Genomic DNA, 26,692 nt, shown 5'->3' with positions numbered 1-26,692 from the left:
CAAAATATGTCTGGAAACGACACCTCCGGCCATTTGGTTGGGTATTTTGACCCAGTTTTTAATTAAATAAGGGCAATCATAACCTATTGATATCAACAAAATGATATCTATGAAAAGTTTCAGTCTGGATTCAGACCGCATCATAGCACTGAAACTGCGCTCGTTAAAATCACAAATGATTTACTTTTAGCTTCTGACCAAGGCTGTATCTCAATACTAGTGTTACTTGATTCGTTCGATACTATAGATCATACATTACTCTTAGATCGACTACAAAATTATACTGGTGTTCAAGGACAAGCATTAAGCTGGTTCAAATCATACCTACTGTATCTGACCGCTACCATTTTGTCTATTTAAATGGAGAAAAATCGACCATAACTCCAGTAAACTATGGAGTGCCGCAGGGATCTGTGTTAGGCCCTCTGTTATTTTCAATATATATGATGCCACTTGGAAATATTATAAGGAAACATGGAATTAGTTTCCATTGTTATGCTGATGACACTCAAATATATATTTCATCACGGCCGGATGAAAACGCTAAATTTTCCAAATTGACAGAGTGTGTTAAAGGGATAGTTCACTTTGAAATTAAATGTTGGTATGTTTTAGCTTACCTCAAGGGCATCCAAGATGTAGGTGTCTTTTTTTCCGCAGTAGTTTCAATTTTGATATTTTTAGTGCGAAACCGTAGCCAAGGCGACATCTATTGTATATATCTATACCCGCCCGCACTCTCAGATCACTTGGACGTGGCTGAGTTCAAGAGGTAAAAACGATATAAAAACTGTTCGTTTTCTCACACAAACCGCTCGTTTCGTGTCTTAGGCCATCAATGTGTACTTACGATGGGGAATTGTTTAATTTGGACGACGGGGAATTGTTTTAATTTGGACTCTGTGCATGCTGTTTGAGACAAGTGACCATCGACCTGCATTATATGACTGACAGACAAGAACGGTTTGACCTAAAAATATCAAAATTGAAACTACTGCAGAAAAAAAGACACCTACATCTTGGATGCCCTTGAGGTAAGCTAAAACATACCAAAATTTTATTTCAAAGTGAACTATCCCTTTAAAGATATAAAAGATTGGATGACGCGTAATTTTCTTTTATTAAATCCAGACAAGACAGAGGTAATACTTATCGGTTCAAAAAACCGCCTACAAAACCTCGCACAATACAACTTTAACATCACAGGATGTCCTGTTACTTTATCCTCTACAGTAAAAGACCTGGGTGTTATACTCGATTGCAACCTGTCTTTTGAAAATCATATTTCATATGTTACAAAAACAGCCTTTTTCCACCTTAGAAACATTACTAAGCTACGTAATATGCTATCAGTTTCTGATGCAGAAAAGTTAGTTCATGCATTCATGACCTCGAGACTGGATTACTGTAATGCTTTATTAGCTGGTTGTCCTGCATCCTCAATAAACAAGCTACAGTTAGTCCAAAATGCCGCCGCTAGAGTTCTTACGAGATCAAGAAAATATGATCATATAACACCGATTTTATCATCACTGCATTGGTTACCTATAAAGTTCCGTATTAATTACAAGGTATTGCTACTGACTTATAAAGCCCTAAACGGCTTAGCTCCAGTCTATTTAACGGATCTTCTATCGCCCTATAATCAATCGCGCTCTTTAAGATCACTAAATTCAAGGCTTTTGGTCATACCTAGGATATCCAGAACCACCAAAGGAGGGAGAGCATTTTCACATTTGGCTCCAAAACTCTGGAATAGTCTTCCTGATACTGTTCGTTGCTCAGACTCGCTCTCCCAGTTTAAAACTAGATTAAAGTCGCATCTCTTCAGCCAGGCATTCATATAATCCTACAGTTCAAACTACAATCCGGCCTCTAGCTCATAAATGCCAGAGGAGAACTGGCCCCCGACTGAGCCTGGGTTCTCCCAAGGTTTTTTTTCTCCATTAGGTCACCTGATGGAGTTTTAGGACACCTTTAGGTCACTTGATGGAGTTTTTCGGTTCCTTGCCACTGTTGCCTTTGGCTTGCTCAGTTGGGGATATTTTGGGGATATTTAATTTAATTTTATCAATCAATAAATTCCTCTTGAAACAAACTTTGTTGTATTATTTTAATTTAATACTGTGAAGCTGCTTTGATACAATCTGTATTGTGAAAAGCGCTATACAAATAAACTTGACTTGACTATTGCAGTTAATTTTGCAATGTACCGTTGCCGGTCGGCAGGCGTCAATGACTCGCAATACGAGATTTTTGTCATTCAAATACACACGATGTTCGCAGTGTTTTCCCCCACGCCGACTCCACCCTCGCCACGCCAGACCACGCCCCCAACTATGACTAGATGCCATTAAAGGGTTAGTTCACCCATAAATGAAAATTCTGTCAGTAATTACTCACCCTCAAGCGACGAGAATACTTTTTGTGCGAAAAAACCCCCGACTTTATTCAACTATTAATTTTCTTCTGTGTGGGCCTCTGAGTGAGTTCACGTAGTGTAACAGCGCAGTGCTTCTACGTTCTGACGTACAACCCAGAAGCGCTGCGCTGTTACACTTGTGAACTCACTCAGAGGCCCACACAGAAGAAAATTAATAGTTGAATAAAGTCTGGGTTTTTTGCACACAAAAAGTATTCTTGTTGCTTGATAAACTTAAGGTTGAGACACTGTAGTCACTAGGACTATTTTAACAATGTCTTTACTAACTTTTCTGTGATGACATATCGATTACCTAGCAGCCGATGAAGGAGGGAGTCAGCTCTCAGATTTCATCAAAAATATCTTAATTTGTGATCCGAAGATGAACGAAAGTCTTACGGGGTTAGAACAACATGAGGGTGAGTAATTACTGACAGAATTAAAATTTTTGAGTGAACTAATCCTTTAAGCTATTGGCTGTCATTATAGCAGCCTTTCCCTTATAAGGTAAAACTTTGGACTTATCCACGTCCTTATTTAACATACGCTTGCAAAAAGCACACACTGTAAAAAAAAATTTGTTCACTCAACTTACATTTTTTAGTTATTTTTTTGCTTTGACTCAGTTAAGTTTTATTGACTTAATCTACTAAGTATGTTCAACTTAAAAAGTTTAGTTGACATAGTTAAAATAGTTGAGCCAACAACTTATTTCAAGTTACCTGGACTTGTAAAGATTAGTTGAAATACAATAACTTACATTTTCAAGTTACCTGGATTTGTAAAGATTAGTTGAAATACGATAACTTACATTTTCAAGTTACCTGGACTTGTAAAGATTAGTTGAAATACGATAACTTACATTTCAAGTTACCTGGACTTGTAAAGATTAGTTGAAATACAATAACTTACATGTTCAAGTTACCTGGACTTCTAAATATTAGTTGAAATACGATAACTTACATTTTCAAGTTATCTGTACTAAAGTGTATGTTCATTGAACTTAATTTAGCATATTTTCTCAACTTGCAATATAGCACACTCAACCAAATAAATAACAGATTTTTCCATACAAATGGTTTTATTGTTCCTTACAAATCAATAAATGTTAAGAATAAACAACATATTCAAAGGAATACAATTATATCACAATTGCATGAAGTTTAAAGATAAAAATGTATTTGAAAAATGCATAGAAAGTGTATTCATGTGGGATTTTTTTCATGTTTGTACAAGTTTTCAGCATTGATGAGCTGACATGCATTCTCATTGCTTAATTTTTTTAAATTTTACTTGGCTAAAACATATATTAAGATTTCATGTGTTTTAAAGTTATTTCACAAGGGGGTATATTTATGTGAAAAATCTTAGTCTCAGTTCACACAAAAAAAGTTGCTCACCTGTTAATACCTGTTAATACTTTCCATTGTTGGTAGACAAATGAAGATCTTTTTAATAAAATCGGTGAGCTTTCTGTCCCTCCTTTGACAGCCTAAGCAACTAGCACTTTCAAGGTCCAGAAAAGACATCCTTAAAGTAATCCAAGTGACTCCAGTGGTTTAACCTAGGTTTTATGAAGCATTGTCAGTGTTTCATTCCATTTTATTTATTAAATAGTTTTCTCCATCAAATGTTTACAAGAACATAGCAGCACATGATTCTTGTGTCGACGCGAAAGCTGACACTGCTGCATGTAAACAAATATATAAACCACTGACGTCACTTGGATTACTTTAAGGATGTCTTTTCTGGAACTTGAAAGTATTAGTTGAATAGGATGTCAAAGGAGGGACAGAAAGATCAAAGATTTCATTGAAAAAAATACCTTAATTTATGTTTCAAAGATAAACAAAGGTCTTTTAGGTTTGGAGCAACATGAGATCTAACATTTAACAAAATAATTTTAATTTAGGTTAAACTAACACTTTAAGATTTTTCACATTAATAATACCTCTTTAACTGTGAAATAACTTTAAACCACATGAAATCTTAATATATGTTTTAGCCAAGTAAAATTAAACAAAGTTAAACAATGAAAATGATGTCAGGCCCTTGATGCAGAGAACTTGTAAAAACATGGGTAAACAAAAAAATACAGATGAAAACACAGGCTCTTTGTAGAAATACATACCTTACCTCAACAACATCTTTAATTCAACAATGTATTTTTAAGAGAGTGCACTCTTGCACTGCAGGTATCAGCTCCAATGTTCATGAATCACCTCGAAAGTGTATCTGAGGTGTTTTCTGGGGTAGTTTATGTTGAGAGCATAAAGCAATGTCATTTGTATGTCACCAAATCCTCGCAGAACAACTGCTTCCTCGATTACAAGGGCCACATCACTGGAGTTGCATGGAATTGGGTCTATCACATCTTCCACCACTGCGATGATTCCTAGAGTCATGCCCCGATCATATCTTCTTCGGAATCTGTGTGCTGTATTAAAAAATGACAAACTTCAAAATGTGCTTTCACACATACAACACTGAAGCTCAACCACTTAAACACAACATGAGTACACCAAGTCTTATTTAGTGTTCCGAAGAAGATTAAAGGTCTTACAGGCTTGGAACAATATGAGGGCGAGTAATTGATGAGAGAACTTTCATTTTTGAATGAACTATCCTGTAAAAAACCTTTAAACTGAGAGACTTAGGTCAAATACTATACACTGTGAATAAACGGAGGCATTTTGCATCTGTACACTAAATGAAGCATTATAAAATGTTACAATCAAGCTACAATATTTTAAGGCCTAAAGAAATTGATTTCACAGGGGACTTTTTTCTTCCAAAATGTAATTTTGATTATCAAAGATAAAACTTAAAGGTGGTATCAGCGATTTCAGGCCCAAACATAAATGATCACATTCATCTAATATTTCCTAACGATCCGCTAGCTGCCCGCCCCATAAGCATGCTGTCAAAAAAACGCGTCTCTCTAGGTAGCCTAGGCTCTGAGATCTGCACACAAAAACAGTTGGTATCAACATCACTCAAAACCAAAATAAATAGTGTTCCAACCAATCATCGACAGGGGCGGGTGTTGTGAGGTTTTCGCGTGCAGCCGTCATAGGCAGCCGTGCACGAGCGCAAAACCTCACAACACCCGCCCCTGTCGATGATTGGTTGGAACACTATTTATTTTGGTTTTGAGTGATGTTGATACCAACTGTTTTTGTGTGCAGATCTCAGAGCCTAGGCTACCTAGAGAGACGCGGTTTTTTGACAGCATGCTTATGGGGCGGGCAGCTAGCGGATCGTTAGGAAATATTAGATGAATGTGATCATTTATGTTTGGGCCTGAAATCGCTGATACCACCTTTAATATGTCATTATAAAATGATTGACTAGAAGGTGACTAATTTTAATTTATTTTAAATACGCATTAACAAATGACATATTACTTTTTTCTTCAATATTTTGCAGCACTAATAAAAAATATGCACGACAACAGAAATGGCAAGAAAGGAAGTGCCCATAATGTTTATGAAAAAAGTACAGTAGAAATATATGAAGAGTTCAGATGCAAAAGCCTCTAAATGCCATCTGAAATTTGCTTATAGAATGATCATTTTTATCAAGCTCCTATATTTAAATTCAATAATTTCACTTAAATGGCAATGAAGATTACCTATTAATTGTCATTTAAGTGAAATTACTGAACTTAAATACACAAGCTTGATAAAAATGATCATTCTATAAGAAAATTTCAGATGGCATTTAGAGGCTTTTGCATCTGAACTCTTCATATGTACTTACATTTTTATCTAGGCTGTCCATTATGGTCCTCATTTCAGCAATGTCAGCAAAGTGCTTGAACGGTAGACACAACAGTTTTGGTAGATGCCAGTCAAGACCCTCATAAAAGGACTTGCTCAGGTCCAGTGAAATTAGCATGTTGAATTCTGCACTGATCTAAACTAATATTAAATGACACAAACATAACAGCAGCATGTTAAACAACACTGCAAAATAATATATCTACATATTCATCTAAACACCATTTTCAGCAGTGTAGGACTTTACCTGTCTCTCACAAAAAAAGAACCGGCCACCTCTTTTTCCATAGCAGATACTGGAGGATCCTTTTTTAACTCTCCTGTCTGCCTGTAATGCCACAGGTCTCTGAGAAAGCATAAAGATCACAGTTCAACGTAAAAGCTGCAGCACAGAGCCGGACAGATTGTGTATGGTCCCTGGACAAATGTATTTTTTAGAGCAAACTCAGTTCTAAATGAACACACACAGTCTTTATAGATGCAGGGAAGCAGACAGTTACTTACATGATGGCAGTGCTTCAGCTTGTAGTGCCTTCTGACAATGCGTTCATTGGTTGTCTTGAATAAACAGAACTTGCTGCTCCACTTTATTGGTCAAGGGCAAAAGAAAAGAACAATTAAGTCAACTAACATTTAATAAACCGAGTACACATACACAATCAAGATCAAGACTAGATCAATAATAGTTTATCACCAAATTTGTGGATATATATTTATTGACATTACTATTAAGACCTTATTAGGACAGTATTAGCTGCTAAGCATTTCACTAGTTCTGGGGAAAACACTGCGATGGTTAAGCGGTTGCTATAGTTACATAATCTCCCACAATAAACTAAACATACCTGACCACAGTCTTTTAAGTTCGACATTTAATAAGTAAAACTAGACAGTTGTACAACAACTTTTCAGTTATGGAGCGTCCATCTCGAACACCGGAGGATTCTGATAATCCTGCCGCACCACTCACACAGTTTTACATTAAATTAACGTTACATTATTTGTCAGCTCGTTGTTGTCGTACTCACGCGTCGACGCTGCTTTGCCTGAATGGTGATTAGACTTGCTGATTTTGGCGCAAATAACTTGAACATGAGAGTGAACAAACATGGTAGAAATGCGTTATTTTTCACGACATGCTTTTCCCGCTCTCTAGGCTATTTTATCATTCATCCATATATCAGTCTCTCTCACATAATTAATATATATATATATATATATATATATATATATATATATATATATATATATATATATATATATTAGCCTATGTAACGTTAAACTGGTAAAACTGGTAAAACTGGATTAGCAACAGTCCAATGTGATCTAGAAACGTTGATATTGAACAATACATGGATGATTACTTCATATGTCATTTTACAAGTTATTACATCATATTAACGAATATTTACTTACCATATTTGATGATAGTGGAAGAATTAAATCATCTGCCGATAAACTCTCCAGCAATGGCCGATGAAGGAGTCAAGGCGAGAGACCTGTTTGTTTCGCGCTTCACGTGATCTCATCTCGCGATAAAAAATGAGAACTAACCTTACTGGTTCAGCATATGTTTTTAAGTTGAGGCGGCAAATACTCTAGTTATGTCAACTTGCAGACTAGTTGAGACAGTGAAAACTTAACATGTTAAGTTGAATTAACAAATTCAGAAACCACAAGTTGTATAAACTTACAAAATTACATTGAAACAACTAAAATGCGGAATCATTTTTTACAGTGCATGTTCAAATATCTATTGTCTTTTTCACACCTATTTTATGCAGCAAATAGCTTATTTGGTACATTTTTCCCCTCAAAGTTGTTGAGACCTCAAACCTGTGTCTCACACATTTTCTCTGTCTGAAGCAAAAGATGTTCACAGTTTCTTTCAAAAATGCTTATGGCCTCAACAACATAAGCATTGTGAAACCACACACATAACACTTTGAGTTTGCAGGTCAAGCCTGAATTATGCTTTAAGTAATTAAAGCTTGTCTTGCAAATCAAACACGTCATCATTTGGGAAATCTATTTCATTTTCAGCCATAAAACTTTTCACAATGTATATTAATTTCCTATTTAATCGTGCAACTCGTCTGATCATTTTTTTTAACTGCTGGCCACGACAGATCAGTCCATTCTGGGGAAGCTGACTCTTAGCGGAAGATCTTTGCAAGCGCCTTTCTCTCCTTCTCCGCCTTGCGAACTCTCCTTGTGTAGTCCCTCCGGAGATGTTCAACTACAAGATGTTCCATAAAAATCTCAACCTTGTCTGTCACATTAACATGTCTCATTTCTGTGTCATCTTCATCTGTACATGTAAAGCATGTAGATGATCTATATATATATCTATATGTAACCGGCAGAGTAACTGCCCTAGCAAGTTTGTCCTCCTGTTCTCACCGTATCACTCTTCCCCTCAGCCACGCCCTCTAGTTAGCTTGCAAGTGGCTAGTCATTCATTAGCGTCAATGGCACTTCGTATAAAACCAGCAAATCGGGTGGAAAACTAAGTAATCCCTCGGCTTGTACGTCCTCCTTACACTGTGTTCGCTGTGCCGTCGCCTATGAAAGACGCTTCCGGGTAGCATATTGTTGATCTACCGAAGGTCTTGGCTGGAAGACGCTGTGCGCGCGCGGTCTTTCATTGTCTATTGGAATACGAGTTGAGGTTTGCATACGGGGGAGGTAACCAGTGTTGTGGCAGTTTTTCACTAAACAATCATCTTTGGCATAAGAGATATTCTGGAATCAAATAATCATTTCAAAAGTAATTTATTCTTGCAAGAAGGCCCAGTTGCCACACAGAAGTCACAAGTACAGTCTGTGGAACAAGTGCGACGAGGAGAGAGGGGCAGGCCAGTCTTTATACTGTGTTATTGTTATCTCCAAGGTTCTTTAAACTCCATAGATGGATAAGACACCACCAGTGATCCTATTATACTGAACTTTAGTTTAGCTTAACTTACAGCCTGCAAGTCCTAAATTGGACAGCCCTTTGACCTTAGGGGTCAGGGCTTCAGCCTTCAAAGCTCTCCCCCTCTTCTCCTGCTTCGCAGGCGTTTCACATCAATCATTATATCACATGGTCAGCAGCACACATATAAGTCAATCCTGTGTATGTTAATGAAAATCAAAGTAAGTAATGAAAATCCAAAAATCTCCCATTACACCAGGGAGTCCCATTTCCGTTTATGTTGAATGTTGTATTCCTAGAGAAAGATTGTCACTGCTGCTTTGCCTCCTGTAAATTTAATGTAATTGTAGCTCTTGCCTCATTTTGTTTTCTTTATTTTGTTTTGTTTGCCCGTCTGATCTGGCCTAAACATAGGCCTCTTGGTTCTTGGAACGTTGGTTCTCTTCTTTGTCCCCCCTCCCCCCTTTTTTTTTGTGTGTCAGTAATAGGTGTGGTATTGGCTGCCCCAGTAGTTTGCTGTGGTAATATGGTATGGTGGTAATGCTAACATCTAGCTTTGCTTATTTCTGATCCAGTCAGTTAGGTTTAATAGTAACACCAATCTTTCCTTTTCCTCTCCGGAGAACCAGAGTGTTAAAGCTGTTTCGTGGGGCAGGTCGCCGGATTTGAGTCCTCCTCTTCGCGCATTGCACACAGTATTTGTAGTGGTAACTTGCACCTCACTATTTGCAGTGATCACTCTTTGTAGTACCTGTGCCTATGAGTGTGTGTGTGTGTGTGTGTGTGTGTGTGTGTGTGTGTGTGTGTGTGTGTGTGTGTGTGTGTGTGTGTGTGTGTGTGTGTGTGTGTGTGTGTGTGTGTGTGTGTGTGTGTGTGTGTGTGTGTGTGTGTGTGTGTGTGTGTGTGTGTGTGTGTGTGTCCTGTGTGAATAGGCAACAGAATCAGCAGCATGGGTGGTGTGTCGGTCTCACTCCTCTTCCAGGACAGGTAACCTCTCCCAAACAGCTGATCCATTGAAACCATTATTTGTTTGTATTTTGATATTCCTGGTGGCAGCCACTACCTCCCTTTGGCTGGCCTATGGGGCCTAATCGGTATCGCCTCACACTATTCTGAGAAACAAACCCGGCTGTTTTTTACTGAATTATTTGTTAATAAATATTGAAGTACTTTTATATCGAAATACCACGTCTCTGTCATTACTTCAGTATCTGTGTGTGAGAGCCCTCTTGTCTAAATCAAGGTGTTGGAGGTCTAGCTAAGGTACATCTTGGTGTGAAAGGCCCCAGGTGGCGTAGTCGAGCACCCTAGAGTCAATACATTTGTCATACTGTATGACTCCTGTAGGTCACAATCTGGCGTAGTTGGCAGGATTGTATACAGAGACACGTATTTCTTTTTTTTTTTTTACAACAATTTGTTGTTGTAATAGGGGCAAAGCAGCAGCTGGCACATCGGGGGACCTGACAACTCTACCTGGAGGCACCCCATCACCGCACCCTCTTGTGGCCACCCCAGAAGTAACCTAGCCTTTCTGTTTCAGCTATGGCTGAAGAGTTACAGGAACTGAGGGAGCAGGTCACTGCATAAAAAGTGGGATTTTCGTCAGTAAGCGGCACTGTAGATTGTCGTGGAAGTTCAGGTTTACGACTGCACACGGCAATTTGCAGGCAACACCGAAAACTGGCGTGAATTGTTGGAAATTGACGTGGGCCTTGCTTGGCAGTTGTCCCCCCATGACCCCCCTCCCCCTTATTCTAGGGGAGGCTTTAACATGTAAATGAAAATGCTGTGAGCTATACAAATGCAAATCAGGGTAGCAGGGGGAGTTTGTGTGGTATAAGGAAATCTGTGGTATAAATAGATCAGGCTCAGTATAGCCTAATTATAGACTCTTAAATTTTACCTTAAATTGATATATTTAATGAAAGATTAGTTACGGTGTGTCATTAGCAATGGCCAATGTTATGTAAAAAAGATACACAAAACAATTTATTTACATTTACATTTAGTCATTTAGCAGACGCTTTTATCCAAAGCGACTTACAGATTAGGACTAAATTAAGCGAGTCATCATGAAGAGGCAAAAACAACGCAAGTAGTGCTCAAAAAACAAAGTTCAGGCATTATTCAGAGTAGCATAAACCCGACAAGTGAGGTTTTAAAGGGAAGGGGAAGGATTTTTTTTTTTTTTTTTTTTTTTTTATAAGGTTAAGTGCTCACGGAAGAGATGGGTTTTCAGCTGTCTTTTGAATGTTGTCAGGGATTCTGCATTCCGGATGAGGGTGGGGAGAGCGTTCCACCAGCATGGAACTGTGAATGAGAATGTTCTGGAAAGTGATTTTGTGGCTTTCTGTGATGGAACCACGAGACGTCGCTCTTTGACCGATCGTAGGCTTCTGGTAGGGATGTAGACCCGTAGGATTGAGTGAAAGTAGGAAGGAGCTGAGCCTGTGATAGATCTGTAAGCAAGCGTCAATGCCTTGAACTTGATGTGAGCAGCGAGAGGTAGCCAGTGCAGAGAGATGAACAGAGGAGTGACGTGGGCCCTCTTGGGCTCGTTGAAGACAAGACGAGCTGCAGCATTCTGAATAATTTGTAGAGGTTTGGTTGCACATGATGGAAGTCCGGCCAGAAGAGCATTGCAGTAGTCAAGCCTAGAAATGACCAGGGCCTGGACGAGAAGTTGTGTTGCATGCTCAGTTAGGAAAGGCCTGATCTTCCTGATGTTGTGCAGTGCAAACCTGCATGATCGAGCTGTCTTTGAAATGTGATCTGTGAAGGTCAGCTGGTCATCAAACGTTACTCCAAGATTTCTGACCGACCTTGATGGGGTGATTGATGATGATTCTAGCTGGATAGTGAAGTCGTGCTGTAGAGACGGATTGGCAGGGAGGACGAGAAGCTCAGTCTTTGCCAGGTTGAGCTGCAGGTGATGTTCCTTCATCCATGTCGAGATGTCCGCCAGACAGCTTGAGATCCGTGCAGCTACTGTGGGATCATCTGGTTGAAATGAGAGGAAGAGCTGTGTGTCATCAGCATAGCAGTGGTATGAGAAACCATGTGCCTGTATGATGTGTCCCAGTGATGTGCTGTAGATGGAGATTAATTGTTATTTCAACAATTAATTTTAATCAGGCTTTGCCACAAAGGTAAAATGTGCATTCCATGCAAACAGCATCACAATCTCCTAGAGCTCAACCACTGTGCATAATACAACTGTTCACGAACAAAAGATTGTATTTGACTCATGCTGCTTACACATACGCAATGAAAATTATGCCTACTGTAAATATAGAGTTACAACTACTATTAGAGTTGTTTGCATAAAATGTACCGTGAACATTCACATGTTTGCCCTGTGATAGGCTACAATTTATTAATTTATAATAAGTCATCCCTCCGGATCTTCTGCATCCACTCAGCCCGTACCGCAGCGTCAACGGGGAATGCATGAAAGCTGACTTCTTTATAGTAATAACGTGACAAAACGGTACATAACGGCACACAACAATGAAGTGCTGAGGCTGTCACCCTCTGAAAGGCAAGTCACCTCTCTTGAACCCTAAAAACACTCATTGTGAAAAAATATTTCTGTGGTAATGGAACTCGGTCGCTGTTGTCTCTCGCTCTCGCTGTCTCCCGCTCTCGCTGTCAGATCACCGGAAGTTTTCACCGGAAGTACTGGCCCACACACTCAAGTTCGAACGTCAACCGGAGCAAGGGAAGATTTAAAGAATATGCTTTCATTTTAATTTTAACACATTTTCTTTCTTTTTTTTATGCAAAGTTATCTAATGCAAAATGAAATTTGAAATGATTTGATATCAGTAAATTTAACTTAATGGAACATATTATGTAGATAACATTATGGTTTTTTATAAATTTAAAACGTAAAAAAAAAATTGCAAATGAATAAACTTAATTTAAAATGATTTAATTCTCCTGTATAAGGAAATAGATCTGTTAATAGATACCGATCTTAACCGTACATTTTGTTTTCACAGACTAACCTCGCCTCATAACGAGGCCGTGACCTCATATTTGCTCGGAGCTATGTCTGCAAGTCCAGATTTACATGATGCTGATAATGACGACATTGTGTATAAGTAACTTTTTTACTATTGTGGCCAAGTAGTGTAAATATACCTCGTTTCTATTTTGCATAAAAAATGTTTGTGGCCCCTTTAAGAAATCCCTCTCTTCTCGCGATACTATTCACTTTTGCTGGATGCGTGCGCGACCAGAGAAGCCATTTTTCACTGTTCAGGAGAGCTCCATGTGGTTGTGTGTTCATTGATCGGATTTACTGTGTTATACGATCTTCTTTCTTGGTAAATATTACTCCGATATCTTTAATATGCACAAATAAGTTGTGAAGCGGAGTTAAAAGAACATTTGATGTGTACATTTGTTTATAGATTTATTTGGAGCGCATGTGTGACGAGTGAACCTCGTGGTGATCGGTAAAGGATTGGGTAGTAGGCTACGTTTCATGATTTGTGGGGTAAAATACTGATCCCATGTTTATTTGATAAATCTGTTAATGAGTTTAATCTATATTCTGTGATTATACAGTATAACTGTATGGTTTAATGCATATTTCTGGTTCTGCATGATTAATATGTGAACCGTGGGTTGTGGCTTTGTTAATGTGCTTTTATTTCTCTTGTACCTCAGCCACTGCCGTATTCCAGTTTGTGTTATCGTATTTAATTGTAACATATTTTGGTTTGGAGAAATCAATTTAAATCTGACCTGTTGCACTGCAGTGCATTACACTGTATTTCAGTTTGAATTGAGTTAAGTATTCTGTGGATTTGGGCATTGATCCACTGGTTAAACTTGAGTTTTTGTGACATTTGATTATATGTCATCTTCAAATTTACTGTAAACTGTTTCTACAATTTCTTTTTTTTTTTTTTTTTTTTTTTTTTTTTAATTAGTGAAATCAAATTTTTCCCTGTGAAATCTCTTCGAACAAGGCAAACTTTTTTCTTAATTAGACTTTTATCTGTTTAATTGTGCTCCCATTGACCGCTGTCACAACAGTCAGAATTAAACCCCAATTTCAAAAAGCATAGTTTGCTTCCGGCAGAGTCCTGCAACGGGGCGGGTACCCGCATAAAAGTGGCTAAAACGGGTGGATTGTGACATTCCTAAAATTCACGGGTGGGGACGCGGGCAGATAATGAACTCCTTGCGGGCGGGTAGCGGATGAAAAATATGTGCAAAATTTTGTATGTCTAAATTACCAGCATTACACATACGCAAATATGTGTTTTAGTCAGGCCATCCTTAAAAATATTCTTGTTTGCCGTAACCCGACCGACCCTGTCAGTTTAGGACCGACACTATTTACATTTTTTTCTCCCCTTTTAGTCCGACCAAGTTGCGACATTAAATTTCTCTGTGCTGTAGGCTAATAGGCCTATGTGTTGTAGCCCAGTCATTAAAAAACGATTTAGTTTCATATTCATGTTTAAATAAAATAATATACTTTTTTTATTTTTTTTTATGTTGATTATATGAAAAGTGAAAAGCATGAATAAGATAAGATGATCCCGAATATCGTGAGACAAATGGAGTGGGCAGACATGATTTTGACCACTTCATTAAGTTTGTTAAGCCTTTCTTTAAAGTGAATTTCGTTTTGTATTAATTGTATCTTCATTTTAATCAATGTTTCATCTACCAAATTCATGGATTTAATAAATAAGTAAATATAGCAGGCAGGCAATATAATCAGGACACGGCCGGAGGCGCCCGCGCGTGAACTGATCGTCTCTTAAATGAACCGAAACTCATCGTATAAGCTACTTGCCTCACAGACCTGAGAAATAGAAAGCATGAAATGTGTACTTTTAAACAAAACAATTCAAAACGAATGAAAACAGACTGTTCTCTGCTTATAATCCGTATGAAATGTGCATTTCTTTCTGAAGATCGCGAGTCAGCATCGTCATCTTTGACACAGAAAACACTTGCTTATTAATAAACAATTGAAATGTCTCATTGATATATTTGACAGGCCTATTAATAATCATTACTTTTCCCAGTTCTTTGTGACAGCTTTTAGGTGCGTTATTGGCAGCGCACCCTTATGTTACATGAACGCGTCACCTGTGTGGTTTATCGCGGGCACGGGTCGGGTAACGGGCCAAATATTAACGGGTCTGGGCGGTTGCGGATTTAATTTTGATATTATCACGGGTGACGGGTCGGATCTGGTGCTGGACTTTGCGGGTACGGGCGGGGGGCGGGTCTCCAAAAATGGACCCGTGCAGGACTCTGGCTTCCGGTGTGTATTTCTTCAATTTCACCTGGTTACATTTTTTTCTCCTTTGTTTAATTTTACTGTGACTTATGTTGTTTTTATTAATATCACTCTTATTTAATTGTTTTCCAGCTGCCTGTAAGACATATTACGAGACAGTGCGCAGGAGCTTCAGGTACAAACAACCAGATCTTGCATCGCAGGCGGAAGCTGTGAAGAATTCAGCTCGGAGTCGAGCGAGAAGAAAGAGGGTACGATTTATTAGATTAGATCCGTTTTTGGTCAATGTGACTATTTTTCAGGTGCATTAATAGATGCGTTGTGTCCATACGCAGTGCATTGCGCAGTACTGATTGTCTTTATTGGTTTTTACAGCTGCTAGAAGCGAGACAGAGTGTGCTAGCTGAGGATGAGGTGTGCCTTTGGAAGTGCGGCATAGACCTGATGTCTGATGAGGAAGACGGCATCGTCGGCGGGGTGTCTGGATGGATTGTGCGACCTCCGTCCTTTCGCAGCCAGGAGCTCACCGAGCTCTGTGCCACGCTGCAGTAGAGATTAGAGGCGATTCCAAAGTACAGGGCAACGCACCACATACGTCTGCAAAATGGACCGAATTCAGACAGAATGCCGCTAGTTACCTACAGCTCCGAAGCGGAAAACAGACACTTCACGGTGCTGTAGGATTTTGGGCTTCTCGTGAGCTTCCCATTTGTTGTGTGGGCAAATTTCCTATGCTTTGTACATATATGATATATGATATGGTTGTGTGTTTGTGCTAATAAAGCTCTTTCTTTGAATAAACAGCATGTCCCTGGCAAATTTTCCTTTCCTCAATAACTTCATTCATGTCCTTGATGGTAATAATAGTGTAGTCCATAGATTAACAATGACATGAATATACAACATAATATCATATAAATATATATACATATACAAATAATTTTATATATTAATTTTATATTTATAATTATTATAATTTTGGGGTGGCGTTTAAATTTATAATGACCCAGGGTGACCAATAGTAACAGATCTGCCAACCAATCACGAGTGATTTTTCTTGTTTAAATGTAGTGGTTTCAACCAATACTGAGTGAGGAAATTCAAGCCATTCTCTGGCAAGGCGCGGGCGCTGCTATTCATATGCTAATTCTGGTCCTGGCACACCTAAAAGACTCTCTTCCATCCACATTGGACTCTCACCAGTTTGCCTACCGTAGCAATAGGAGCACAGAGGATGCAGTTTCCATGGCACTGCACTCTGTGCTCAGTCTCTCACTGCATTCTGGTCCTGGCACACCTAAAAGACTCTCTTCCATCCACATTGGACTCACACCAGTTTGCCTACCGTAGCAATAGGAGCACAGAGGATGCAGTTTCCATGGCACTGCACTCTGTGCTCACACATCTGGACAATAAGAACACTTATGCACGCATGCTGTTTGTTGACTTCAGCTCAGCATTCAACACTGTCATCCCAACTAAGTTAATAGCCAAACTTGGAGACCTGGGCATCAACACCTCCATGTGCAACTGGATTTTGGACTTTTTGACCAACAGACCCCAGAATGTTCGATCAGGCTCCAACTGCTCCACGTCCATCACACTCAACACTGGTGTACCACAGGGCTGTGTGCTAAGCCCGTTTCTCTACTCCCTCTTCACCTCCGACTGCAAGCCTGTGTACGGATCTAATTCCATCGTCAAGTTTGCGGACAACAACGATGAGACTGCCTATAGGGAGGAGATCAAGCACCTGGCCACATGGTGCACTGAAAATAACCAGCTCCTCAACACCACCAAAACGAAGGAGCTCATCGTGGACTTCAGGAAAGTGTCAAGAGGCACACACGACACCATCCACATCAATGGAATGGCTGTTGAGCGTGTCTCCAGTTTCAAGTTCCTGGGGACCCACATCTCGGCGGACATGACCTGGACAACCAACACCTCCAGCCTGGTCAAGAAGGCTCACCAGCGCCTTTTCTTCCTGAGGACACTGAGGAAGAATCAGCTTTCCTCCACTATCCTGGTGAACTTCTATCGCTGTGCAATAGAAAGCATCCTGACCAACTGTGCTACAGTGTGGTATGGGAGCTGTTCTGTTGCAGAGCGCAAGGCACTGCAGCGGGTGGTGAAAACCGCCCAGCGCATCACTGGGACTCCACTACCTGCCATCGAGCACATCCAGAGGAAACGCTGTCTGCATCGAGCTCGCAGCATCCTTAAGGACTCCTCTCACCCAGCCCACAGACTGTTTTCTCTCCTGCCCTCCGGCAGGCGTTTCAGGTGCCTACGGACCAGGACCAGCAGACTAAAGAACAGTTTTTTCCCCAGAGCTGTCTCTTTATTAAACTCTAACCCTCATTGATCCCACTCCCCTCATATACTGATTGACTCTCCTCTCCCTCCTCACACCTGCCTCCATTTTGTTATTTGCAATACTATAATGTTCATTTGCACTGCTGACTGTTATTATAGTAACAACTGTTTACATATGCATCTTGCACTACTACCTTGACTGGAATATGCTCAATTTGCACTGCCGACTGTTTATTTACAGTACCGACTGTTTACATATACATTTGCAATACCGTACTTTAACTGTAATATGCAATTACTTTCCACTGCACTTTCACTCGGATAGCTTCTGTCCAAACTTTATTTGCACTACTTTAAATCCATTGTTATACTGCTCATTTTAGCCTAACTTGTACATATATCTATTTGTAAAATTCTGTTTATAGTAATAGCCATCTGTATATTATGCTCACATTCTGTTTATAGTAACAGCCATCTGTATATATATTCATAGTACATATCTATCTGTAAAATTCTGTTTATAGTAACAGTCATCTGTATATTATATTCAGTACATATCTATCTGTAAAAATTCTGTTTATAGTAATAGCCATCTGTATATTATATTCAGTACATATCTAGCTGTAAATTCTGTTCACAGTAATAGTTATCTGTATATTATATTCATAGGACAAATCTAGCTGTAAATTTTTGTTTATAATAGTATTCAACTCTATATTTATTCAGTACATATCCATGTTCTGCACTTATGGAACCACTGTATATCCTGCACTTGCTGCTATTGCACTTCTGGTTAGACCTAAACTGCATTTCGTTGCCTTGTACCCGTACTTGTGTAATGACAATAAAGTTGAATCTAATCTAATCTAATCTAATCTAATTAGAGCCATTAGCACCTCCGTGAGCTCTCCACATACGTCATGGTTCGTTTACGTCAATATGTGGCACAGACGAACGCGACGTTCACAGGCTGTAAATTGGCGTTAACTGCCAAAAATTATGGAGATTTCCGGCCGTTTACGGGGACGAAAATCTCACTTTTCATGCAGTGGGTGCGGCAGCTTCAAGTGGACAAGGAGCGATTGCTGTATCTCCCTAGGGAAAGGAAATGTCCTGTGTTTAGGGGCAGATCAGGTGTTGGTATTGATGAATGGGTGGAAGAAGTGAATGCTTGTGTGCGTGCAAGACATTTGAGTTCACGTGACCAGGCCTATTTTATGTTTTACCAGGTCTATTTTATCATTTGGATGGTGAAGCAAAGGATGAGATACGCTATAGGCCTAGGGAAGAGAGGGAAGACCCAGAGCGAATTGTATCTATCCTTAAAGACCTTTATGGATGTTCAACATCTCATGTTGCCTTACAAGAGCAGTTTTTCTCCCGGAAACAACTTGATGGGGAGTCCCTACAGGAGTATTCTCATGCTCTTCTCTCTTTAATGGATAAGGTTAAACAAACTTCCCCTGAATCAGTGCCCCAATCTGACTTGCTGCTGCATGATCAGTTTGTAGAGCATGTCATTGACTCTGATCTCCGTAGAGAATTAAAGCGGTTGGTACGTCAGACCCCAGGGCTGTCCATGTTGGAGGTGCGGGCTGCAGCCATTCGGTGGGAGCGGGAAGGTAGGCCTAGCGACGTCACCCGAGGTAGAAGTTATTCAGTCCCTTCTCTCTGTGCTATGCAGACCTCTAGGGGCCAGTATATTCCCTCTCTCCCTGTGAACCCGGCGAGTTCAGAAATGGCAGAATTGAGAGCGATGTTGCTGAAACAACAGGAACAGATTAATCTGTTAACTAGAAGTTTGACTGCTTTGCAGGGGCCTGTACGCCATGTTAGGTCCAGCCGCCCTTCCCCCGTCATCTGTTAGCGATGTCAAAAACCTGGTCACTATGCAAGAGAGTGTGACAATAAACGAGTGGTTCCAGCACAGCCCTTAGCTTCTCAAACCCATCGTTAGGCTGACTCCATTCCCCCTTCTCAGATGTCGCAAAACTAGCTCCCTCCAATGTGCAGAGCCACACGTTGGGTGGGGGCAGTATGGGCTCTCAGGGTCAAAACCTGGCACGCCATACTGTGTCATCTCTTGTTGGACAGTGTCCTAAGTTAGTTGTCAGGGTAGGGTGAGTAATTGTTAACTGTTTATTGGATACAGGGTCCATAGTGTCCACTATGGTGGAAAGTTTCTTTTTAGATCATTTCCAAGACCAGCTCCAGCATTGTCATTGGTTGCAGTGCAAATGGTTTAGAAATACCCTACACAGGCTATGCAGAGTTAACCGTTGAGTTGCTGGGATGGGTAATTCCTTATCGTGGCTGGTTAGTAGTCAAGGATCCCCCAGGTCAGCCTCTTCCATCTGCAGTGCCCGGTGTGTTGGGAATGAATATAATTCGAGAATGTTATGATGAGCTATTTGGCCAGCATGGCCCCGCTCTCCCACCAGTGGTTCACGCTTCACCTCCATGGCAGAGAGCCCTGCAGCATTGCCACCAAGCCCAGTTCAGTTTCCCTGGAACTAAGACAGGGGTTGTTAAAGTTCGGGATCGGAGGCCCATCCACATACCTGGGGGTACTGTCAAGTTGGTGCCTGCCACCTGCTCTCCCCAGTTTTGTAACGCCTCTGCTGTTCTTCTTGAACCATCTACCAATTCGTTACCTGAGAGTCTTCTTGTTTCACCTGCCCTAGTTCATGTAGAGTGAGGTACAGCTTTTATTCCCATTGTTAATGTTGGATTTACCCGTGCTACACTTTACCCCCGTAGTTTAATAGGTGTGGTGGCCCATGTCACAGTCGAAAGCCTCCCTACAGGCATTACTGAGGTTGTTCAGGGAACTAATACTGTTACAGCCACCCTTAAGGCTCACACTGGGCAGGTTGATAGTGTGAAGGAGCAGATTCAGGCTATTGACCTATCCGTGCTCTCAGAGTCTGAACAAGAACACGTGAGGGCCTTCCTGTTGAAGCATGAGTCAGTTTTTTCAGCTTTTGAGGGTGATCTTGGCTGTACCAACCTGCTGTCACATGACATTCCCTTGTTAGATGATCAGCCTGTTAGGCAGAGGTATAGGCGTCTCCCCCCTTCTGACTATGAGGCTGTGAAGGCCCACTTACAGCAGCTTTTAGACAGTCAGGTCATCCGGGAAAGTAGTAGCCCCTATGCCTCTCCCATTGTTCTGGTAAGGAAGAAGGACGGCAGCCTTCGTATGTGTGTGGATTACCGACAACTCAATCACAAGACACGGAGGGATGCCTTTCCACTTCCCCGCATAGAGGAGTCCTTAGATGCATTGTCTGGGGCACAGTGGTTTTCCACGCTAGATTTAGCTAGTGGCTATAACCAGGTACCAGTGACTGAGAAAGACCGCCCAAAGACTGCCTTTTGCACGCCCTTTGGGCTATTTGAGTTCAATCGAATGCCTTTTGGGCTATGCAATGCTCAAGGCACCTTCCAGCGGTTAATGGAGAGGATGTTTGGTGCCCAAAACTGTCAGTCCCTCTTGTTGTACCTGGACGACATCATTGTGTTCTCGTCTAGCGTGAATGACCACATGACCCTAGTGAATGACCCTAGACCCTAGTCTAGACCCACATGATCTAGACCTGGTGTTGAGCCGACTCCAGAAAGAAGGATTGAAGGCAAAACTGGAGAAATGTTGTTTCTTTAGGAAGGAGGTCCAGTATCTGGGCCATTTAATCTCCCGTGAAGGTGTGTCTACGGATCCAGCCAAGGTGTCTGCTGTTGCCAACTGGCCCCACCCTACCAATGTCTCGGAGTTGAGGTCCTTCCTTGGATTTGCAAGTTACTATAGGCGGTTTGTTGAGGGATTTTCAAAACTAGCAGCTCCATTACATCGTCTGGTAGCTGAACTGGCAGGGACTAAGATGAGGAAGGGCCATGGACCACAGCTAGATGGAGCCTGGACAGACTCCTCCGAGCAGAGTTTCCAGGAGTTGAAGAGGAGGTTAGTGAAATCACCTACCCTGGCTTTTGCTAACTTCACTCTCCCCTTCATCCTTGAGGTGGACGCCAGCCATATTGGTCTTGGAGCAGTGCTCTCACAAGAACAGGATGGTAAAGTTCGCCCAATTGCCTACGCCAGCCGGAGTCTTAGCCCTGCCGAGAAGAACTATAGTTCCATGAAGCTGGAATTCCTGGGCATGAAATGGGCAATGACAGAGAAGTTCCGGGAGTACTTGTGGGGCCAACAGTGTACAATCTGGACCGATAACAACCCTTTGAGCCATCTGGATACAGCTAAGTTGGGTGCGACCGAGCAGCGATGGGTTGCTGAGTTGTCTGCCTACAATTACACCATTCGCTACTGTTCTGGTCGCTCAAATAAGAATGCAGATTCTCTGTCCAGACAGCCTCCTGCAGAATGCTCCAACTCTGTTTCAGGGCCATCGGCTGCAGGAACTGCTCTACCTGTGCCCGTGCAACAAGCTGCCCGATGAGAGGGGTGTCTTTAGGTGACCCAAGAGACCATGTCTGTCTTTCCTTCTCATACCGCTGAGGACCTAAAGGCTCTGCAAGAGGCGGATCCTACTATCAGTGCCTTCCTCCCATTCTGGCGGGTGCAGCAACCACCTAACTCTACAGCCCGGGAACGTCTGCCTGGACCAACCAAGGTACTATTTCGCCACTGGGATCGCATGGTGGAAACCGCTGGTCTGCTGTACTGCCGGATTCACCGGCCTGACGGGGGTGAGGAAGTTTATCAACTCCTGCTGCCAGGATGCCTAAAGGGTGAAGTGCTGAAGCAGCTCCACGATGAGCACGGTCATCAGGGCATTGAATGCACCTCCGAGTTAGTGCGGTAGAGGTGCTATTGGCCAGGGATGAGGGACGACATTAAACAGTGGTGCCTAGACTGTGTGAGATGTACCCTCGCCAAGTCCGCTCACTCCAAGCCCTATACGCCCATGGGACACCTGCTAGCGTCCCGTCCCAACCAGATCCTAGCAGTGGACTTCACCTTCCTGGAACCTTCCAGAGATAGTAAGGAACAGGTTTTAATTATAACTGATGTGTTTTCTAAATTCACACAGGCGGTTCCTACCCGGGACCAGAAGGCGGCGACAGTGGCCAACGTGCTGGTCCGGGAGTGGTTCTTCCGGTACGGGGCCCCTGCTCGTCTCCACTCTGACCAAGGCCGCAGTTTTGAGAGTGCTGTTATTTATCAGCTGTGCAGCCTATACGGGGTCCAAAAGACCCGGACGACACCCTACCATCCGCAGGGCAATGGCCAGTGCGAGCGGTTTAATCGCACAATGCACGATCTGTTGCGTACGCTCTCGGCTGAGTAGAAGAGCCGCTGGCCTGAGTATCTACCTCAGTTGGTGTTCAGCTACAACACCACCATCCATCAGTCAACGGGTGAGTCCCCACATTTTATAATGTTTGGTCAGGAGCCTCAACTACCTGTTGATTTCCTTTTGGGCAGAGTACCAGAACCGGAAGGTGGCAGAGTGAGTGAGTGGGTGCAGGAACATCAGAGACATCTAACCGTGGCCTTCCATGGTGCCAGACAACGGTTGCAGGCGGCTGCCGCACGGAGGAAGGAACGGCATGACCAAGGAGCCCAGAATGTGCCATTGGAGGTAGGACAGTTCGTTTATTTCAGAGACCATGGAGTGAGAGGGCGCACCAAGATCCAGGATGCCTGGAGCCCAACCCTACATCAAGTGGTCCGAGCCCCACCCCCTGGTGCTGTGGTATACTCCGTAGCCCCCGTGCACGACCTCAACGTGAGTCGGCAAGTACATCGGATGATGCTGAAGCTTGCCCGTCAAAATCACTGCCCGGAGCCTCCCAGCGTACCCTTGGAGCCTCCGACATCAGCTGATCATGAGACTGAAGAAGATCACGCCGGTCAGTGGGTCGTGGTGAGTGCACCTGGAATCCAGACACAGCCTGCCCATCTCGACCCAGTTGCCTCTCCTCCTGAATCGTCTGGTCCAGCCAGCCCCTTGGTGCAAGTCGAACTGCCTGCTCCGGCTCCAGTGACTCCTACAGTAGCTAGCCCTGATCATGGTGTCCTAGCTCTACGTAGAACCTCCCGGACCACCGCCGGAAGACATGGAAACCTCCATAACCTCCCAGTGTCAGTGGTGAGTAGGGCAGACGGGGCTATGAACTCCCAGGTACCTGGCTCTAGTAGTAGGGTGACGGCAGTTTTCAGACCCTGGTGTTAATAGAACGCCATTTGTTTTTTTGTGGTCATACACTTTGTGCGCTTTCTTTTTATTTATCTGCGGGACGCCGATAAAGAATGGGGGGGGGTAGAATGGAACCGGCAGAGTAACTGCCGTAGCAAGTTTGTCCTCCTGTTCTCGCCGTATCCCTCTTCCCCTCAGCCACGCCCTCTAGTTAGCTTGCAAGTGGCAAGTCATTCATTCAATGGCACTTCGTATAAAACCAGCACATCTGGTGGAAAACTAAGTAATCCCTCAGCTCGTACGTCCTCCTTACACTGTGTTCACTGTGCTGTCACCTATGAAAGACGCTTCCGGGTAGCATATTGTTGATCTACCGAAGGTCTTGGTTGGAAGACGCTGAGCGCGCGCGGTCTTTCGTTGTCTATTGGAATACGAGTTGAGGTTTGCATACGGGGGAGGTAACCAGGGAGTCCCATTTGAGTGTTGTATTCCTAGAGAAAGATTGTCACTGCTGCTTTGCCTCCTGTAAATTTAATGTAATTGTAGCTCTTGCCTCATTTTGTTTTCTTTATTTTGTTATTTGCCCATCTGATCTGGCCTAAACATAGGCGTGGTTGGTTCTCTTCTTTGTCCCCCCTCCCCCCTTTTTTTTGTGTGTCAGTAATAGGTGTGGTATTGGCTGCCCCAGTAGTTTGCTGTGGTAATGTGGTATGGTGGTAATGCTAACATCTAGCTTTGCTTATTTCTGATCCAGTCAGTTAGGTTTAATAGTAACACCAATCTTTCCTTCTCCTCTCCGAAGAACCAGAGTGTTGAAGCTGTTTCGTGGGGCAGGTCGCCGGATTTGAGTCCTCCTCTTCGCGCATTGCACACAGTATTTGTAGTGGTAACGTGCACCTCACTATTTGCAGTGATCACTCTTTGTAGTACCTGTGCCTATGAGTGTGTGTGTATGTCTGTGTGAATAGGCAACAGAATCAGCAGCACGGGTGGTGTGTCGGTCTCACTCCTCTTCCAGGACAGGTAACCTCTCCCAGACAGCTGATCCATTGAAACCATTATTTGTTTGTATTTTGATATTCCTGGTGGCAGCCACTACCTCCCTTTGACTGGCCTATGGGGCCTAATCGGTATCGCCTCACACTATTCTGAGAAACAAACCCCAGACTGTTTTTTACTGAATTATTTGTTAATAAATATTGTTGTACTTTTATATTGAAATACCACGTCTCTGTCATTACTTCAGTATCTGTGTGTGAGAGCCCTCTTGTCTAAATCAAGGTGTTGGAGGTCTAGCTAAGGTACATCTTGGTGTGAAAGGCCCCAGGTGGCGTAGTCGAGCACCCTAGAGTCAATACCTTTGTCATATGACTCCTGTAGGTCACACATATATATCACGACTACTTTTGTACTTTTTCTAAATTTTGAACACTGAGTACTTTTCCAGTCCTATTATGGTATGTGGTAATATTATTTCTGTGAGTAAAGGAAACTGCTGTAAAGCGCCACAACAAGTTTATTACCGTGTTAATTAACTTAAATGCATCCTATATGTGATAAATCAGGTATATAGTATACTATACAAGTCAAGTCACCTTTATTTATATAGCGCTTTTTTACAATACAGATAATTTCAAAGCAGCTTTACAGTGATAACAGGAAAATAATGCAATAAAGTTTGTAGGTAGATCTAGAAGAAAATAGTGTCATAGTCCAGCTGTCACAGATCAACCTTGTCACCTCCTCTGCACTACATCTCCCATCACCCTCCTTGGCTCTCACCTGGACATCATTTATGATCACACACACCTGCACCTCATCATAACCTCCACTACTTGTACACTCACTTCACCCCAGCTCATTGTCTGGTCTCGTTTATATAAAGTGGACTTATATCCCTGCCTCCAGTGATCTCCCTGTCTCCAGCAATATATCTGTCTCCAGCGTCTCGTCCTTCCACAGTGTCTCCATTCCCACCTTTGTTCATCTGCCTTGTCATCCACCGTATCCTACCATCATCCTCTTCCTTTGTTGTTATCAATAAACTTCCTGTTAACCTTCCATCTTTCTCTCCTGTGTCTGCATTCCCTAACACCAGCTTAAGTAAGTTCAGTGATAGTTTGTTTCTGTTGTAAAAAATGTTTTTAGTTTTTAGTTAATTTATCTAACTAAAACAGCTCTGGAGAAAACAGTGATGTCATCGTCCAGCTCAGTTCAGTTCTCATGGTGTCAATGCAGGCAGATCAATAGGCCTAATATTGTTGAATATTTTATAATAATATTGTAGAAAATATTTTAACCATAGTTGCGTGAGGTAAAAGAAGTTAGAAGAAAAATGAAGGATAAACTGAAATGCACAGCATTTCAACACAACTTCTGCTCACATATTTAAAGGCTGCTATTGGATCATTGAGGGTGAACATCATATTATGCAACTACGCATTACTTTACAGAGAGCTTACAACCTACAACAGTGCAACCAAATAAAGTACAGAATTAGTTGGGGACTTATTTGCTTCACAACAACAATCATTTTCAATGCTAAAGACTCATTTTAGTATTTAATACCAAGTGCAGAAGTGCATACTATACTTCCAGTGTTCTCCAGTGTAATGACGTAAGAGCTTGTGGAAAAGAGAATCTGAAAGGGATTGTATTGTCATTGAATAGCAACAAATAAATTGCATTCACCACCTATAATAAATCGTAACTACTGTCTTTTATGATTTATGTAAAACTTTAAGATGTAAAAGTTTATTTATATAGCATCTTTTAAAACATTGTGTTTACAAAGTGCTTTACCGTAGACGTATGGAA

The 26,692-nt window shown here is 41.8% G+C and overlaps 1 protein-coding gene and 1 long non-coding RNA gene across 5 annotated transcripts; one reads left to right on the top strand and one right to left on the bottom strand.

The window, feature by feature from the left end:
• Positions 1-3,495: 3,495 nt before the first annotated feature.
• Positions 3,496-7,920, bottom strand: LOC309501544 (uncharacterized protein). Of its 4 annotated transcripts, none has more exons than XR_014206897.1 (6): positions 7,621-7,911; positions 7,233-7,289; positions 6,709-6,789; positions 6,452-6,550; positions 6,185-6,345; positions 3,496-4,859 (listed from the first exon to the last, which is right to left on the bottom strand). XR_014206897.1 is itself a non-coding variant. In XM_082173725.1 (6 exons), the coding sequence occupies exons 1-6, from the start codon at positions 7,621-7,623 to the stop codon at positions 4,824-4,826; spliced, it is 432 nt and encodes a 143-aa protein (XP_082029851.1). In that variant the 5' UTR covers positions 7,624-7,920; the 3' UTR covers positions 3,496-4,823. The 4 variants fall into 4 exon arrangements, 3 of the variants coding, with proteins under 3 accessions (XP_082029851.1, XP_082029852.1, XP_082029850.1); XM_082173725.1 differs by having other exon boundaries at positions 6,185-6,340; positions 7,621-7,920; XM_082173726.1 differs by lacking the exon at positions 7,233-7,289 and having other exon boundaries at positions 6,185-6,340; positions 7,621-7,919.
• Positions 7,921-13,391: 5,471 nt separating this feature from the next.
• On the top strand, positions 13,392-16,290 carry LOC309501589. Its single transcript, XR_014206942.1, has 3 exons — positions 13,392-13,455; positions 15,531-15,649; positions 15,774-16,290. It is a non-coding gene; the product is annotated as an uncharacterized lncRNA (long non-coding RNA).
• Positions 16,291-26,692: the final 10,402 nt, after the last annotated feature.

Source organism: Leuciscus leuciscus (genome assembly GCF_965113295.1).
Source record: "Leuciscus leuciscus genome assembly, chromosome: 6".
NCBI classification, from domain to species: domain Eukaryota; kingdom Metazoa; phylum Chordata; class Actinopteri; order Cypriniformes; family Leuciscidae; genus Leuciscus; species Leuciscus leuciscus.
The sequence above is the reverse complement of the archived record's forward strand: the minus strand, read 5'-3'. Positions and strand labels throughout refer to the sequence as shown.

Bases quoted from the DNA above. Each gene is read 5' to 3' on its own strand.
- LOC309501544 (XM_082173724.1), bottom strand. From the start codon at position 7,298: ATGTTCAAGTTATTTGCGCCAAAATCAGCAAGTCTAATCACCATTCAG. The intron at 6,790-7,232 runs GTGAGTACGACA...TGACCAATAAAG, and splicing joins AGGCAAAGCAGCGTCGACGC to TGGAGCAGCAAGTTCTGTTT. The intron at 4,860-6,184 runs GTAAGTACATAT...TTTTTAATACAG, and splicing joins TGGACAGCCTAGATAAAAAT to CACACAGATTCCGAAGAAGA.